Genomic DNA, 16,146 nt, shown 5'->3' with positions numbered 1-16,146 from the left:
GGCTGAGCCTACATCAAATAAATTGCTCTGATGAGAAATGCTCAGGTACATGGTCATTCCAAGCCCACTGGACATCACTGAGTCACAGTTAATTCTTAAAGTGAAATCACAGCACACTTTCCCCCTTTCTTTTGATCTATAGAAACAAAAAGTTTAACCTTTTGTTCTAAAAAAGGTTAAAACCCTTTAACATAGAACTTTTTGTGGCAATTCACATTTGCCACAATTAATTCTTTATTTCTGCTATGTGGTTTTGTGGTTAAACAAAGTCTGGTGACAACACACAAGAAGGGGCAGGAAGAATGTCTGGGAAATGTCAGATTTGAGCCACATTATTGTTCTGATTCTGATTTTCCCTGTGCACAGTGAGTTCAGTTTAGTTACAAACCAGGTGTGGTGGAGTGTGTGTAAGTGAGTGGGTACTGCCTCTTCATTTCAATGCAATTTCTAGAGTTTCACTGTTGTTGCTCAGGTGACTGAGGGTGAGATTGGACCCTTCAGCTCAGTGAAAATCCCAGTCCTGTTTGTCCCAGCTGTCCCTGGGAACGTGAGGGCAGAGTTTGTGATCGTGTTTGACAACCCAGACTGCAAACCAGTGAGTGACCTTCTTCAAAACATGTGAAATAGTTTAAAATCTTCTCATTTGTGCTCTTCTCAAGAATTATGTATTAGGTGATTTTATGGAGGTAGCTTTGTAAGTCATAGCTCTTATTTCTGATGCAGGATGTTTATTAAACCTGCTAATTCTCTTAATTTCTATGCAAATAATCCTGATATTCCCATTTTCTCAGACATCCTATTGGAAAACATGTCATGTCCTGGAAATAAATGTGAAAGTATTCTCCCTTATTTCCAACCCACCTAGTTTATTTTCTTTCTGATCTATCAGAATTGGAATTATTTATCAGGCAGTAGTGAAGCTGATGTGTGAAAGCTGGAAGAGATGACCACTTTAGTTACCACTTCAGCATATTGTCATTCTAAATTTTATTGGAAGCCAAATTCTGCTTGGAACAGTTCACAGAAGCTTGCCAAAAAAATAAAGACAAACTTGCCAGCAGCTCAGCAGCCAGTCTTGGCTGTCCCTCGGGCTGCAGAAGGAGCTGCAGATCCTGCTGAGGCTCCCGTGGGCACCTTCTCCTCCAGGATCAGCTTTGCAGGGCTGAGCTCTGTGGCCCTGGTGCCAGGCCCGGGCACTGCAGGGGGCACAGCCCTGTGCTGCCTTTCCTGCATTTCTGTGCTGCCTGGATGAGCTGCAGCCCCTGGGGAGCCTGGACTGGGGCCCATTCCCTTCAGCTAAAGGCACTTAAAATACTTTTAAATATCATGGGCAGATGCTCTTCTTTCATGTTCCCTGTCAAGGAATCCAACCCAAAGTATAATTGTGTTTTTCTGCTGGGGCACTGTGACATCTTGGGTTTACTTTGCAAATGATTTTCCTAGATCTACCTCATTAAAGAACCTGTTGCACTACAAATAATAAAATATTTTACTCAGCTGAATTTATAGCAGAAATCCTTGCTGTAAGTCAGTAAGAATCTGAGACTGACAGAACTAATCCCCTGCCATTGCTGCCCTGCCAGCTGAGCTTCAGTGCCATTGGAGTTTCTGAGGATGTGCCCATCTGGGTGCCCCAGCCCAGCGTGGACCTCAGGATCTGCCTGTACGAGCGGCTGTACCAGGACAGCGTGGAGGTGCGCAGCAGGTGAGCTGCCCTGGGGTGTCCCTGGCTTTGGCACAGCAGCTGAGCTGCCCTGGGTGCCCCTGGCACTGCAGGTGAGCTGCCCTGGGTACCCCTGGCACTGCAGGTGAGCTGCCCTGGGTACCCCTGGCACTGCAGCTGAGCTGCCCTGGGTGTCCCTGGCACAGCAGGTGAGCTGTTCTGGGTACCCCTGGCACAGCAGCTGAGCTGCCCTGGGTGCCCCTGGCACAGCAGCTGAGCTGCCCTGGGTACCCCTGGCACAGCAGGTGAGCTGCCATGGGTACCCCTGGCACAGCAGCTGAGCTGCCCTGGGTACCCCTGGCACTGCAGCTGAGCTGCCCTGGGTACCCCTGGCACTGCAGCTGAGCTGCCCTGGGTACCCCTGGCACTGCAGCTGAGCTGCCCTGGCTGCCTCTGTCCCTGGCACAGCAGGTGAGCTGCCCTGGGGTGTTCCTGGCTTTGGCACAGCAGCTGAGCTGCCCTGGGTGCCCCTGGCCCTGCAGCTGAGCTGCCCTGGCTGCCCCTGCCCCTGGCACTGCAGCTGAGCTGCCCTGGGTACCCCTGGCACAGCAGCTGAGCTGCCCTGGGTACCCCTGGCACTGCAGCTGAGCTGCCCTGGGTGCCCCTGGCACTGCAGCTGAGCTGCCCTGGCTGCCCCTGGCCCTGGCACTGCAGGGGCACATCCTGAAAGCCCTCTGAGCTCTGGAAAATTTGGGCATCCTGCTAAGCCGGACTCCCAACACCTATGAGGCAGCCACACACCTCCCCACCCCTGCCAGATTCCCAGTGCTGTTCCTGTTCTTGGGGAGAGCTGTGAAGCCCCTAGGGAACAGCAAATCCACAGTTTCCTCCTGTGGAATTTGCACACTAAACATTTAGAGAGATAAATGTATCTAAAATTAAGTGTACAATGGGTTGATTCAGCCAGGGAATTTTATGGAAGAATATTTTTTTTGTTTCTCAGCTATTTTGCATTCAATTAAAGTCCTGGGTGGACTTAGGATCTGCAAGCCAGTTTCACAAGAGTCTTCCCAGACCTGGGGCTAGATGCTGGATAAATCATGTCAGGCCTTTTGCATTCACTCTAAAATGGGGAAGGTGCAGCTTTTCCTGACCCATGGAGGCATTAAGGTGGAAGGACAGATCCCCCTGATTACACAGAGTGAGCAGACAGTGATTGACAGGGAGAATATCTGGGTGTTTCAGAGTCCAAGTCAGTCATGTCTGAGGACTGGTTCTGTTTGCACTGTGATATAAAGGGAATATTCCAGCTCCTTGGCTTCTGGAGATTTCCTGCTATTAAAAGTAGTTATGGGAACATTTAATTGTCTTCAGGTGCTGGGTGTCTTCCCTCCACCTAATGCAGTCACTATGGAATTCTTATTTTAACAATTTGCATTTCTTAGAGTCTATTTCAATAGGATTGGGGTGGGTTTGTGGGAGGGTGGGGGAGAGATTGGTTCTGTGGAAGGCATCCATTCTAAACCTCTTACCAGAATTACAGACTGCAGAGATTCTTCACAGTTGGAAAGAAATGAGTAAAGCTGTTATCTCAGAAATTCAGCTTACAGATATGACAAGCACAAGTTGTTATGTAAGTGATTTTACTTGGTCTAGATAACCCAGGGATAAAACTTACAAGTACAGAAGCAGAATAACTCTCCTAATGAAACTTAAGAGTTCAAGGGGATCTCAAAGATGGAAGCTGTCAAATTGCTTAGGGCAAAACTTCTTAACTGAGGGAAAAATCCTGCTGATCCTTTGCCAAGTTTCACTAAATTAAGAGCACTTAATATGTAGTAGTCTGTCCTTAGCACCTTGGCAAGTCAAGGCTTTGGTTATCTCCCAGTTTCCATAAACAGGAAAAATTTCCTGTTAGACAGTCAGGTGGGCTGAAATTCAGTATATTTCATGTGCAGAAATACCATGTGTCAACGTTTTATCCTGAAAATATGGATTGATTCCATCCTTCTGTTGTGGCCTGAGCAGATTCTTCCTCCAGGAGCTGCTGACACTCCCCTTGGTGTGTCAGGAGGATTCCTCCTGCAGCCTGCCTGTAGCCACTGGCTGTGACTTGTAGGCTGTAGCACAAGGGGAAAATAAAGTTTCCAAGTGAGTCAGATACCTCTGGAACTGGAATGTCCCAGCAAGCTCTGGTGAATATTAAAATATTGCTAATATTGGTTTTGCTCTGGGTTGTTTGGGTTTTTTTCTGGTCAAGAAGACTGTGTTAATCAGGCAGCAAAAATAAGCAGCATAAAGGGTGAAAGTGTCTTATCAGAATTGTGTTCAATAGAAATAATTTTAAAAAGTAATTTCTTCGGCAGGTTATAATCTGCACTGATTTAATGAAGTAGTATATAATTCTCTTAGATTGTCAACAGTCAGAAATCATTGCAGGCTCCCAGCCCCACTTGCTGTAGCTGTTGATTTAGAGGAGACCATCTGGCCTGACAGCTTGGAAACCAGTCCAGGGGAAGGAGAATGACAAGCTGAAATATTTGTAAATTGCTCGGCAATTTTGCACTTAGGCATAAAATTCCAAAGCAGGGGATGATCCATGGCTGTTGCTGTGCTATGATAGGGCCAGAATTCATAGACAGGCAGAGGATTCCTGGCTTCCAATGTGCCATTCCCAGGGCAAATTGATCCCAAGGTTTAGCAGAGGAGCTGGCAGCACCAGCTCAGCCACGCTGTGACTTCCAGCCCTGCAGGATCCCTGCTGCTGGAGGACAGGTTACATCTGTTTAAAGAAATCACCAAGCTTCAGTCATCCTATTGATAGAACCAGTGTTAGGAGCAAAGAATCAGCTGATATTTCACAATAGCTTGGCTTTGAGTGCCCCTGACCTGACTGAGCTGTGCTGAGCTCTGACAGATCTCTTTGGATCAGTTTGTGCACTGTTTGCTACAGCTGGGTTTGTTACAGAACTTCCAAGCTTGTTTTCTGTACTTAAAAGAGAACACAACTGTGTGAGCTTGCTGTGGCAGTTTTCCATGCCCATCATTTTCAAAGGAAGCTTGGGATTGTTCTGATTACAGTGCAGGGGTGGGGGCAGGAGGGCTCAGACTCCAGAGTCACTGAAGTGGCCTCAAAGCCACCCAAGCACGTCTGATGTGTTTGCAGAGCAACCACCACGCTGCGTTTGAAGTTTGAGGTGTGCAGAGAACTGAGCAAGCACATGGAGCTGCTTCCAAAAACAGGCTACATCCAGCCCCAGTCATCCTTCAGTGCACAGCTCAAGTTCCTGCCCAGGTAACCAACATTAATCCAAGTCTAATCTTTCAGGATTTCAGTCAGTGGCAGTGGAAAAGCTGAGCAGGGTTGTTGTTCCCTCCTGCTGTCCAGGCTGGACCTCACAGTGCTGCTGCAGTGCAGGTCTGGTCCCCCCCTGTCCCCCTGGGAGCTGCCAGCTGCTCCAGGAGGAAATGAGCTTGTGAGGCAATGCCCCCCTTGGTGACAGCAGTGCTGTGACACTCCGAGCTCCCGTTCTGTGGGAAGCTATTCCTGTCCAGGAGGGGGGTTACTGAGGCAGGTGGCTGCTTCATGGATCACTGATTGAATAATTTCTGGACAAGAATTCCTGTGCTTGCTAATTAAGGTGAGAGTGCTTGGGCTTCCTGTCCATATCTCTCCTCCCCAGGTACATTTTTCTCCAAATGATGAAGGTATTGAATGAATTTCACATGGTGTTTTATACAACATCTGATGCTAAAAGCTTTATCCCAGCAAGTTTTACAAAACATATACAAATACAAACATAGCTCAGGGATAGGAAACAATTCCAGTTTCTAAAAATTTAAATACCAGAGCTCACACTGGCCACTGTTCATTTTATTTACCTCATCATTGCCATCCTAAAGAATTTAGCAGGATATTTCTTTTCAAAAAATAATTAATGGCATATGGAATTCAGTGTCTTTGGCTTTAACTGCTGCTGCCAAACTGCTGCTTCTTTGCTGTGGGTTCTTAGTCCTGTGGATGTGTTTGGATTCTCACAGATGTGCTCAGCACCTCTGGATTCTATCCTGACTGCAAAATTTTCACCAGGTTGGTATTCAGAGGACTCAGAGTATTTACAGTTCTTGCAGCATGTCAGATCCCATCAGATTCCAACAACAGTAACATGGTGACATATTCCAGTTCCTGAACCTGAGCTGCTGTGAGGCACCATTACCCTCTCCAAGGGGATGGAGGCAGAGCTTGGATTTAGAACCTTAATCTTCCTTTAAAAATGGAGAAGCTTCAGAAAGGAGATTTGCTGAGATTAAGGCATTTCTGACACACGAAATAAGTGTCTGGCTGTTTGAGGGTACAGATCATTTTAAAGACTGATGCAGGGGGAGTGCTGGGAGCTGAGGGGAAGCTGAGCCAGTGACACATTTCCGTGAGGGCTCGCAGTGAGCTGGCATCAGGAGCTCTATTAATAGAGCAGCTGTGTTACAAGTGACACCAGAGGGAAAAGAACCCCCCACTCAGCAGTGCTGAGGGAGCAGGGAGCTGCCTGAAGGCTCGGGAAGTTCTCCTGAGTGTTCTGTGCACACAGACATTCTTGGGCAGGTGTTCCCAAACCCAGCTTCTGGGAGCTAGAAGCCAACATTTCCTGTTTGGTTGAAGGCAAGTTCTCTTCTCTGCTGCCTTTCAGAATTCCCAAACACAACATCCTGTAGCTTCCTGCATTTGGAACTAGTCCTGCAGGTACTGGCAGTCTAAATCTGATTTGTCTTTTGTGTTTCTCTTTAATTGTGTCATTTTCATAGAACTCTCTGAAGGATTCCAGGACCTTTTCCCCAAGGTACAGCAGCTAATTTAGAGTCCATCCCTGTGTCCATACAGTTATAAGTGTTTCCTTCCCCCTCTGGATTATTATGAAATAGATTAATTTCTTCTGCTATTCAGATGTCCTGTGACAAAGTGAAAGCTGATGCTCTACTCCTCCCTTGCACTTGACCTCAGTTCTATTTGTAAAGAACTTCCCAACATCTTTGAACATCACCCTTATTGCAAAATAACAGCAAGATTTTGGATCACCATGGTGACTGAGTGGGTGTTATTTTTATTCTTTAACAATACATTAAAGAGTTGCATGCAATTCCATGAGTAGTAGTAGAACATGAGCACTGTGGAGACCCAAGAAGAGGAAGCAACTCACTCTGGTGCTCTGAGATATAAATAGAGCAGCAGAGCTAAAAATGCTCCAGGTTTGTATTGTCTTGGCTTGAAACTCTGGAATGGAGCTCGTGACAGCAAGATGCTTCACCTACAGAAAACCTGCACATTCTTTATAAATTCTTAGGCTGGTTGGTATTCAGGCACTGCTGGGCTCCAGGTTTTTCACTTTCTATCTCTGATTTGGGATACAAAGTGGTTCTGCCTCAGGAGCCACTGCCTTGGCTGGGCTGGTGGCATGCTGGGGCTGCAGCAGACATGCACAGGGTTTATATTCTGATTAGAGAGTAAGCTTTTAATTTTTCAGAATTTTAAATGACTGCATGGCATTTAAAAAAAAAAAAGGATAAATGGATGCTGATCTCTGTGACTGCCCTTAAAATCCTGTGTGTGTCCAAAATCCTGCCTTTGAAAACCAAAAAAATCCAATATAGCTGTACAAGGTCAATCATTCTGACATCTCTGCCTTGCAGCCCATGCCCTCCTGCTCAGAGCATTGCCAGGGGTGCCAGGCTGAAGGAAATCTGGGACAAATCCAGAATATTCTTGACCTGACTGCATCTCCTTTCCCTTGGTCAGGAGGTGGGACTTCACAGGTCACTAATTTTTGACTGGCATTTTCTTCCACCATTCTTTTTCCATTTTCTCTAATATTTGAATTTATCTTGTAAGCAGAATATCATTAAGAATTCTCTTCAGTGAAGAACTGGAGTTGATACTTAACCAGGTGAATCCTCCAATTTGAGGACAATTAAATGAAAACTAAAAGCTGTGAATAATAAAACTTTCAGGCCTTAAGTAACAAGATTCGGTGTGTTTTTCATTCTGTTCATAAATAATCCATCAAAAGTTCATTATTCCCCTTAGTGAGAAAATAGAATGTCTTAATGGCACTGACTGGATTTGTACTTTTGGGGTTTCAGGCAGTCCCTTCCTGAAGATGCAGGGAGCTATTTCAATGCAGAGACAGGAATCCTGGAGGCCCCAGTGACAATCCTGATCGTGGACAAGGTCAGGGATTTTTATGATGCTGATAATCAGACTGACAGTTTATGTGAATTATTTTAGTGAATTTTCACTTAATGATACCTAATTTTAGATTAGTTCTTTACTAATTGAGGCTCTGTGATAATAGTAAAAGATGCTTGAAGTGTTGATATAGATTTGTTCATTTTTTCTTGTCTCATATTTGCAACACAGGAGAAATCCTTTCTCCTCAGTGCTGATCTCATGATACTGTCAAGGAACAGAGTAATTTTTCTTGCACTTTTCCTTTTGGATGACATTTCATTTAAATCCTGTCCTTACAACCCACAGATGGAGGTTTTTATCCTGTTCTCTTGCATTTGTTTCAGGCTAAAAAAGTTAATTTTACTGTCCATGCCATTGTTACCACTTCTGATTTGGAAATCAGCCCAGCCCAGATCAGCTTTGGATACTGCACGATCTATGAAGCTGTGCAGGCAAATGTCACCCTAACAAACAAATCCATCTTGCCACAGGAGTTTGGATTTGTGGGACTGCCAGAGGTATGGACTTATCCCACACACACCCCCTCTGCTGTCAAAATAGATTTCAGTGTCATGGGAACGTGTTCAGTGTGAGTGTAAATAAATCATGACTGGTTCCTGCAGCCCCATGGGAATCCTGCTCCTGTGGAGTTCTGTCCTGGACTGTGTGAATCTCCCTGGTGACACCTCTGCATTTGCCACCCCCTGGGAGGAGATTTTCCTGCTCCTCACCTTTTCCTATCAGAATTGCTGGGTTTTTACACCAAGAGATCTCCCAAGAGAACACTTGGGACACTTTTACCCCTAAATAAACCAGGCTTGGGGCTGTGGCTGAGGAATGTGCCCTCTTTGCACCAAATGCCCAAAGGCTTCCCTTTACAGTGCTCCTTGGGAACCATCCCAAGCCGTCCTGGGCACTTTCTGAGTGGTTGGAAGATGTGGAAGCACAAATTTAATGAGAGGAGCTGCTGGGTTCATGTGGGCTGGAGGAACCTGGCAGTTAATTGGGCATTGTCCTGTTCTCTGCTGGCTCAGGGATTAAAATCAAGGACTAGCTAAAAGAAATTATTAACTTCAGCTTCATGAAAGCTTTACTTCCCAGCATGTGTTTCCTGAGGAGCTTGAAGTGTGCTGGGGAGACTTTCTAGAACCATCTTCAGCTCCAGCACAAACCACTGCACAGCCTGCGTGTGGAACTGCTCCTAACCCTGCCCCGACAGGAATCAGCTCGCAAAGGCATGGGCCAACTGCTGAGATTTTTACCATATTTCATTCAGTATTCTCCTGAAATCTGAGTTAATGCATTTAATGCTTTTTGAGTTACTTTGAGATGAGAAATCTGCCCCTCAGAATCTGGGCACTGGCTCAGACAAAACCTTATCCCTGGAAGGTTTCTCTTTCTCCTGACAGTTCCACATTTAATAACAATTTTTTAATCTTGCCAGTAATGTCTTATTTTAATTTATTAGTAAACTGATAATTTAACTAATAATTTCTTATCCTGCCATTTTGAAGTTTGTTGAAGTTCAGCCCAATGATGGATTTGGAATTATTCTTCCCCTGGAAAGCCTGACACTGGATATAATCTTCAAAGCCACCAAGGCAAAAGAATACAGCTTTGAGCTCACCTGCAGGACAGAGATCAACAGGTGTGTAATGGATGGAGAGCAGGGAAGCTAAAATCTGAATGTCAACCCAGCTCAGAGATTGAATCCCTGCCTGCCCTGGGGAGGTGAGGCTGGGATAAGCACCTGAGGCAGGTGGGAATTCTCCACTTGCAGGAGTTGCTCAGTGCCTCTTGGTTTCATCCTTGGTTTTCACATCTGTCTTCACTGAGGTGACTTTTCCCAGCCCTCCTCAAGCTCATCCTTGTCCCACACCAAAGCTCCAGCCCCTCATCCTGCAGTGCTCTGCTGCTTTTTCAGCACAACTACTGAAGGAATTCTTTTTTGTAAAAATGCTCTGTGCTTTAAGCCATTGCTACTGCAATAATGATGGCATAAACTTTGATTTGACTGGATGTATTTCCAGAAGTTCACAGAGGAAGAATTCAAGCAGGGACTCTAGCCAATTGTGCATTAAAAATAGATAGTATTATTGTTCATCTTTAGGCAAAATTCCCATTGCAAGCTTGAAATTCTGCTTAAATAGGGACTACAGGATTAGCTCCCTATTTTCCGGGCTGATTAAGACACTATTTTATGCTGAGACAATTTATCATATGTTTATTTTTAGACAATTCAAGCTGTCATGCAAAGCAGTTGGAGTCCACCCACCTCTTGAATTGTCTCATTCCTTGGTTCAGTTTGCTGCTACAGCCCTGAACTCGGTGACTTCAGCCACTCTGGAAGTGCTCAATTCCCACGTGGATGGGAACCCCCTGACCCACCCTGTCCCACGGGCTGGCAGTGGGAGCCCTGTCCCAGTTGGCCCCACTTCCTTTGAATTCCACGTGCCCCAGGACTGCCCTGTGACCATTGCACCTTCTGTGGGAACTGTGCTGCCTGGGCAGGTAAATTCACTTGAATTCTCAGCTGTTCTGCCAGGTCTTTGATCATCTGCATCCTTACAAAGGCTGTCACTTGTAAACACAGCTCAAAACATCAGTTGTTGTTAGAATAGATGAATATTTTGTATTGTTTGAAAGAATGTTTTAAATCAGACAGGAGGGTTAAGCACCAAATCTGGCTAATGCCTTATGGGGGTGTTCTGTCCCCAGTGTTGTCACTGTGATTTATGTGGAGAATGTTTAAATATCAGAAGTATTGCCCATGTAAACCCAGCCCACTGTAACCTCCTGGACATCCAAAAGAGCTGCAATGCCCTCACCCTGAGGATGCTGTGCTTCCCTCCAAGCAGAAGTGCACTTGTGTGAATTGTGTAAACAAGTCCAAGCACACACACATAAGCAGCAATAAAGTCCACAGAGGTGTGTGCCACGGGCTAGAAAACCAAGTAACAATTGCACTTTGCAGCTACAAATTACCCAAACCCTCCTTTTCCTCAATTCCTCTCTAACTCTGTGAAAGGATCTCCTTGTGTGTGTGCTCCTGTTGAGCTCTGTAGGTGTCCCACGTGCCTGGGGGCTGAGCTGTGCCCTCACTGCTGTGTGTGCTCTGCCATTCCCAGAAAAGCTCCATCCGAGTGTCCTTCAGCCCGGCGCTGTCGGATCAGCAAATCAGGGAGGAGGCAACGAGGAGGCTCAGCACAGCAGCTGTGCCAGAGGCAGGAGCACAAGTAAGGAATGCTAAGAACAGCACATGCTGCTGGTCTGGCACTTCCAGATATTTGTTTCTCTGGATGGTATTTTTATCAGAAAATTCTTTGCATATTAATGAAGCCCGAGCTCGTGGTCCATGGGGGACCTGCCTGTGACTGCACTCAGTGTGTGGCCTGTTCTCTGAGCAATAATTTAATTTCATGCTCACAATTTCTAAAGTATTCCTAGAGGGTTTTGTTGCAAATGCCAACTGAAATACTCTTAAAAAAAAAAAAAGCTTCTAAACTTCCTGAAGAATTACAGCATCCATGGAAATTTATATGCAACCCCTAGGTCAGTTAATTTGTGTGATATCCTGTGGTTGTCTTGGATTATGAGATAAACAGGTAAAATTGCCATGAGATAGAGACTCATCTGCTCCAAGAGGAGACCTCTTATTCTAAGAGGGAGTAAAATATGTTCATTTCAACCTAATTTTTAAACTTTACACTATTGGAAATTTGTCTGTAGTAGCTACTGTGTCTGTGGGCTGTCACCATCACCCTGGTGTCCCCTGTCCCCTGCTCTGTGTCACCTCCTTGCTCTGTGTCTTTGCTCACTCCTACCTTGGTCAGATTTCCAGTGATCCCCCTCAGTCTCCAACGGGCAAAAAGAAGAAAGATTCAAAGAAAGAGCAAAGAAAATTGAGCATTTCCATCTCCAGAGGAAAGACTGGAAGCAGGAAAAGCCTGGCTTCTGTACACAGCCTTAAAGAGCCAAAACCCGAAGAGTTAAAGCCTGAGTAAGTCAACAGAAGCATCTTGTACTACACAGACAGCATTCTCTTTAGAAGTAGTTTAATAAATCTACTAAAGCTGTAGGTAGACAAGAAAGCAAACTGGAGAGGGAACAGCTTCAGCTGTGTTGCAGAGGCTGTTTCCAAAATTAGTGCTGCTTGTGAGCCACACAGCTGTACCCTCTCATGTGAGGCAAAGAATCCCTTTATGCATCAGAAGGATTGAAGACTTCAAAGAATCTGTCAGGGAGCAGGAGCTGGGGCTGAGGGGGGATGGGGCTGAGCCAACACGGGGTTTATGGAAAGGGCAACTGCAAAGCTTACCTGGGCACCAACAGAAACTACTCAAAAAACCTCTTGTGAGCACATCCAGGACCAGCTGATGGCCCAAATCCATGGCAGAGAGTAATTTCTGGTTTTAATTTGAGGGTTTACACAGTCCAGCACATTGGTCATGGTCAGCATCAGCTGGCAGGGAAATGCTGCTGGAAATGTGCATTTGAAGCAGTCCCTGTGCAGTGTGAGCACCTCAGGGAGAGTCAACATCAACAGCACTGGGAGACTCACATGCAAAATGTGATACTTGAGGGCCCTGGTACAGCAGGTAATTCAGCTTCTCAAGGCCACCCTTCTGGCCAGCCTCAGGAATTTGTCAGTATTTGGAAGTAAATACATACTGAAGCAACAGGCATTTGGCTGTGCTGGATGTTTTGACATCTTTTACTAAAATCCCATGTTCACTGCAATCCATTAATTATAATTGTTAAACATTTTCAGCAGAGATTGTAAAAATAAAATCCCTATTTTAGAAGTATTGCCTACAGACTGCATTAGAGGAATGTGATCCTGTGTGTTTACATGTCATTGAAATGATGTAGAAGTACTGGAAGACACTGAAATACTTGATGTATTTAACCAAAGGAAATTGTCTTGAGGCTTTTGCAATCTTCAGTGTAACATTTTTATCTCGGTTTTTCATTTTTATTCTCTTTTGGCAACAAAAGCCAAGCACTTTATAGGGTAGGTCCATTACTGACAGTCATTTAATGTCACTGTTACATTCAAATTTGAATGTGTGACTAAGAAACAATAATCACAAATAGCTCAGCAGATATTTATTTGATGTTTTTTGCTCTCTCACTCACTGAGATAATTCCTATTCCTGGATTCTCTAGTTTTGATGCTTATAGGGCAGCCCAGGCTTTCCTGACAAGGAGTTTCAGAGGGAGTTTCAACAAATTCATCATCCCATGCTCTGTTGCAAGTGGCCATGCCAGTGGAGAGGAGGGCTCTGGGAACTTAACCTGCAGGTGGGTGCACTTGGATCCCCAGAGATGTGAGGGGGAAATGGTGGGCTTGCTGATTTATTCACTTGGGGGAGAAATTTGTTTTCTGCTCTTAATTACTTCATAGCTCAGTGGTAGAAACTCATGCTCCCAGCCCACCAGTTGGATAAGAATCAAACACATGAATATCAAAGCAGCTGAAGGAATAATTGTGTGAAAACTTTGAGGCAGCTGGAGCTCATCTCTGCTCAGGCACAGTCGGTCACCGAGCCCTGTGCTGTGCTGTCACTCCCTGGGACAGAGCAGAGCCCTGGCATTGTTGTTGTGTCTGTGATCCCAGAGCTCTGCCCTTCTGTTCCCCAGCTGCCTTTGCTCTCCCTGCAGCCCTCACAACACCTTGTACCTGGAGCTGCACTGCCCTGCTGTGCCCCCACCTGTTCTGATCACCTCTGACTCCGGGATCAACGTGGCTGATTTTGGGGATGTTGCTGTAGGTATGGAGTTTGAATTCTGGTTTGGAGTTATTTCTCTCTGATAGTGAGTTCTTCCCAGCAGTTTTGCATTTTCAAAAGTCAGGATAGAAATTAGCCCTTAGTGGGTGTTTAGGTGGAAAACAGGGAGCCTCTGGCCAGCTGAGGCCCATGGAAGAGCAGATCTGATCCCCAAACAAGGACCTGGAAGCTCCAGAAATTACTGTCCCAGTCTGAAAGCATTTTGGTGAGCTTTGAGTGGTGCCTCAGCCATAGGCCTGGGATGAGTCTGGCTTAGGCAGGAGCACAAGTGAGGGGGAGGAATGGGAGGGATGAGCACCCTCACTTTGGGAATTGTTTCCATTCCTTGCAGGCCACAGAATGATGAAGAGAATTACAATAGAAAACATCTCCCCAGGGAAGCTGGAAGTATCCTTGTCTGGAGCACATGAGCTCAGCCTTCAGCCTCTGCTTAGTCAGGCTCTGTCTCTGCAGGAGGAGCTGCTAAAGCACTAAAGCACCAGCTCATCTTCTCTCTCTGGTTAGTGATCCCTCAAAAGCTTATACATGCTTAGTTCAGGCCAAAGACATGTAAACAATATGTAGAATCTATTCTCATATATTTTGTCCCAATCTTTATGATTTTTTTCCTTGAGCTGCACTGTTTTAGCTGGGGTTCTCAGTTCTGAATCCCAATGGCCCCTTCCTGTTGGTCAGAGCAGTTGGAACGCTTGAGCCAGGTGAAAATAAACCCCTCATCATCTCTTTTTGTCCAAGTGAGGACAAATGGGTGAGTAAAAGATACAAGAGCAGTGGGGGAAAGCAGGAGAGACATGAGGGCTGTGTGATACACGTGTTACCAACAGGAAAAACCTTTGTTCCTGCCCAAACATTGGGATCTTGTCTCAGTTTGGGGATGGTCCTTTGGGAGGGCTCGGCTGGAGGGGTGGGGGTTCCCTGAGCACATGGACTAACCCAGGCACCCTCTGGGCAGTTCTTGGAAACTCTGGACATCCAGGTGGCCAAGACCAACCTCAGCCTCCACCTCTCTGGGCACGGGGTGGTGCCAAGCACTGAGTGCTCCGTGGGAGAGGTGCTGGACATGGGCTACGTCATGGCCAGGGACACGGTGACTGCCACAGTCCAGGTAAGGCCCCTGCTGAGCTGCAGAGCACAGCAGGAGTTCCTGTGAGGAGGAACACAACACAAACTGTCTCCTCCCACATTTTGTCCAATGTGTCAATAAGCAAAGCCCAGTGTTTGATGCAGAGGGGGTTGGTGTGGCACGTTATGGGCAGCACTGGTTGTGCCTCTGGTGGCAGCTGGGGACACAGAGCTGCACTAATGCAGCAAAATAAATCCAGCCACTTTGCAAACTATGGACCTTACAGGCCTGAGAATCAATTTCCTTCATGCAAATGCTGTTGTGTGAATGAATGTCCCCAGATAAAGAACACTTCCAGCCTGACCCTGCTGTTCTCTGTTCAACTGGAGTCGCTCTCACCAACACGGGACAGAGACCGGCAGAAAATCCCCTCCTTTCTTACACCCTCTCTGCAGAGAACAGAGATTGTTGGTAAACTTCCTTTTATTCTTGCCTCTTTTTCCTCTGCTAAAGACTCAGGAGGTGGAAAGCAGCATAGCTGTGTCCTCTGACAGCACACAACTGTCAGACCTGGGCGTCACAGCCCTAAAATTAAAGACTTCATTTTGCTCCCCAGTAGGAGCTGTAGCAATTCTTTCAGTATGGGAGCTGTAAATTTGTGCAGCCTGAGCAGATACCCACAAGTAAGGAGATATTAGTGTTTAAATCTAAATAAACCCACACAGTAATTGTGTATTAAAGATTCCATTTAAAGATGTCCAGATGTGTAAAAACATGTCAGAATATAGGAAGGGTTGGTGATGCTGCTTCAGTTCCTCTGGAGATTAATGCATCAAACTGATGGATGGATGGATTTATCTGGTGTTCCTAACACCCTGTTTTGCTGCAAAGCCATGTATCAGCTCTTATTTATTTGCTGTTCCAGCAAAAATTAAATGGGTTTAAAATTTATGAAGAAGTAAAATGGATCTGTCCTCCTTTCTTATCTGTATCCTCATTTATATTTACCAGGAACACAGAACTATAATGGCTTCAGTGTGTTCAGTGTCTCTCCAACAGAAGGAAAAATTGAGGCTGGGATGAGCCAGGATTTCGTGGTTACTTTCAGTCCTGATCATGAAAGTCTCTACTACTCCGACCGTCTCAAGGTGCTGCTCTTTGGCAAGGTGAGACAACCAGGATTATGATAAGAAAATATTGGCTGAATTGATGTAGGGAGGAAAGGGCACATTTGGGGCCCTCTGGCATTTTTCAGGTTTAGATATTCAGTTATCAATTGATAAAAACAGTGACGTGGGGTCCATCCCTGTCACCGTCAGTGCAGGCTGTGGTCAGGAGGGGACGGGAGCTGAGCACGGGGCTCCTGCAGGGAGAATTTAATGGCAGAGCAGGGGGAGAGGGCAGCTCC

At 45.8% G+C, this 16,146-nt stretch overlaps 1 protein-coding gene across 1 annotated transcript in view; it reads left to right on the top strand.

Annotated features, from left to right (window-relative positions):
* The window catches only part of CFAP74 (cilia and flagella associated protein 74), a 35,990-nt gene that overhangs the window by 15,830 nt on the left and 4,014 nt on the right, over positions 1-16,146 (top strand). The window contains exons 19-34 of the mRNA XM_039727828.1: positions 473-595; positions 1,584-1,705; positions 4,830-4,958; positions 7,796-7,883; positions 8,228-8,401; positions 9,398-9,531; positions 10,118-10,394; positions 11,012-11,119; positions 11,717-11,883; positions 13,053-13,187; positions 13,548-13,657; positions 14,007-14,062; positions 14,304-14,423; positions 14,628-14,780; positions 15,080-15,209; positions 15,750-15,904. Coding sequence (XP_039583762.1) covers positions 473-595; positions 1,584-1,705; positions 4,830-4,958; positions 7,796-7,883; positions 8,228-8,401; positions 9,398-9,531; positions 10,118-10,394; positions 11,012-11,119; positions 11,717-11,883; positions 13,053-13,187; positions 13,548-13,657; positions 14,007-14,062; positions 14,304-14,423; positions 14,628-14,780; positions 15,080-15,209; positions 15,750-15,904 — 2,181 coding nt within the window. The remainder of the gene's footprint in view (positions 1-472; positions 596-1,583; positions 1,706-4,829; positions 4,959-7,795; positions 7,884-8,227; positions 8,402-9,397; positions 9,532-10,117; positions 10,395-11,011; positions 11,120-11,716; positions 11,884-13,052; positions 13,188-13,547; positions 13,658-14,006; positions 14,063-14,303; positions 14,424-14,627; positions 14,781-15,079; positions 15,210-15,749; positions 15,905-16,146) is intronic.

Source organism: Passer montanus, unplaced genomic scaffold (assembly GCF_014805655.1).
Source record: "Passer montanus isolate IOZ18808 unplaced genomic scaffold, ASM1480565v1 scaffold62, whole genome shotgun sequence".
Lineage (NCBI taxonomy): Eukaryota > Metazoa > Chordata > Aves > Passeriformes > Passeridae > Passer > Passer montanus.
Note: the sequence above shows the minus strand (reverse complement) of the source record. Positions and strands in the feature narration are given on the sequence as shown.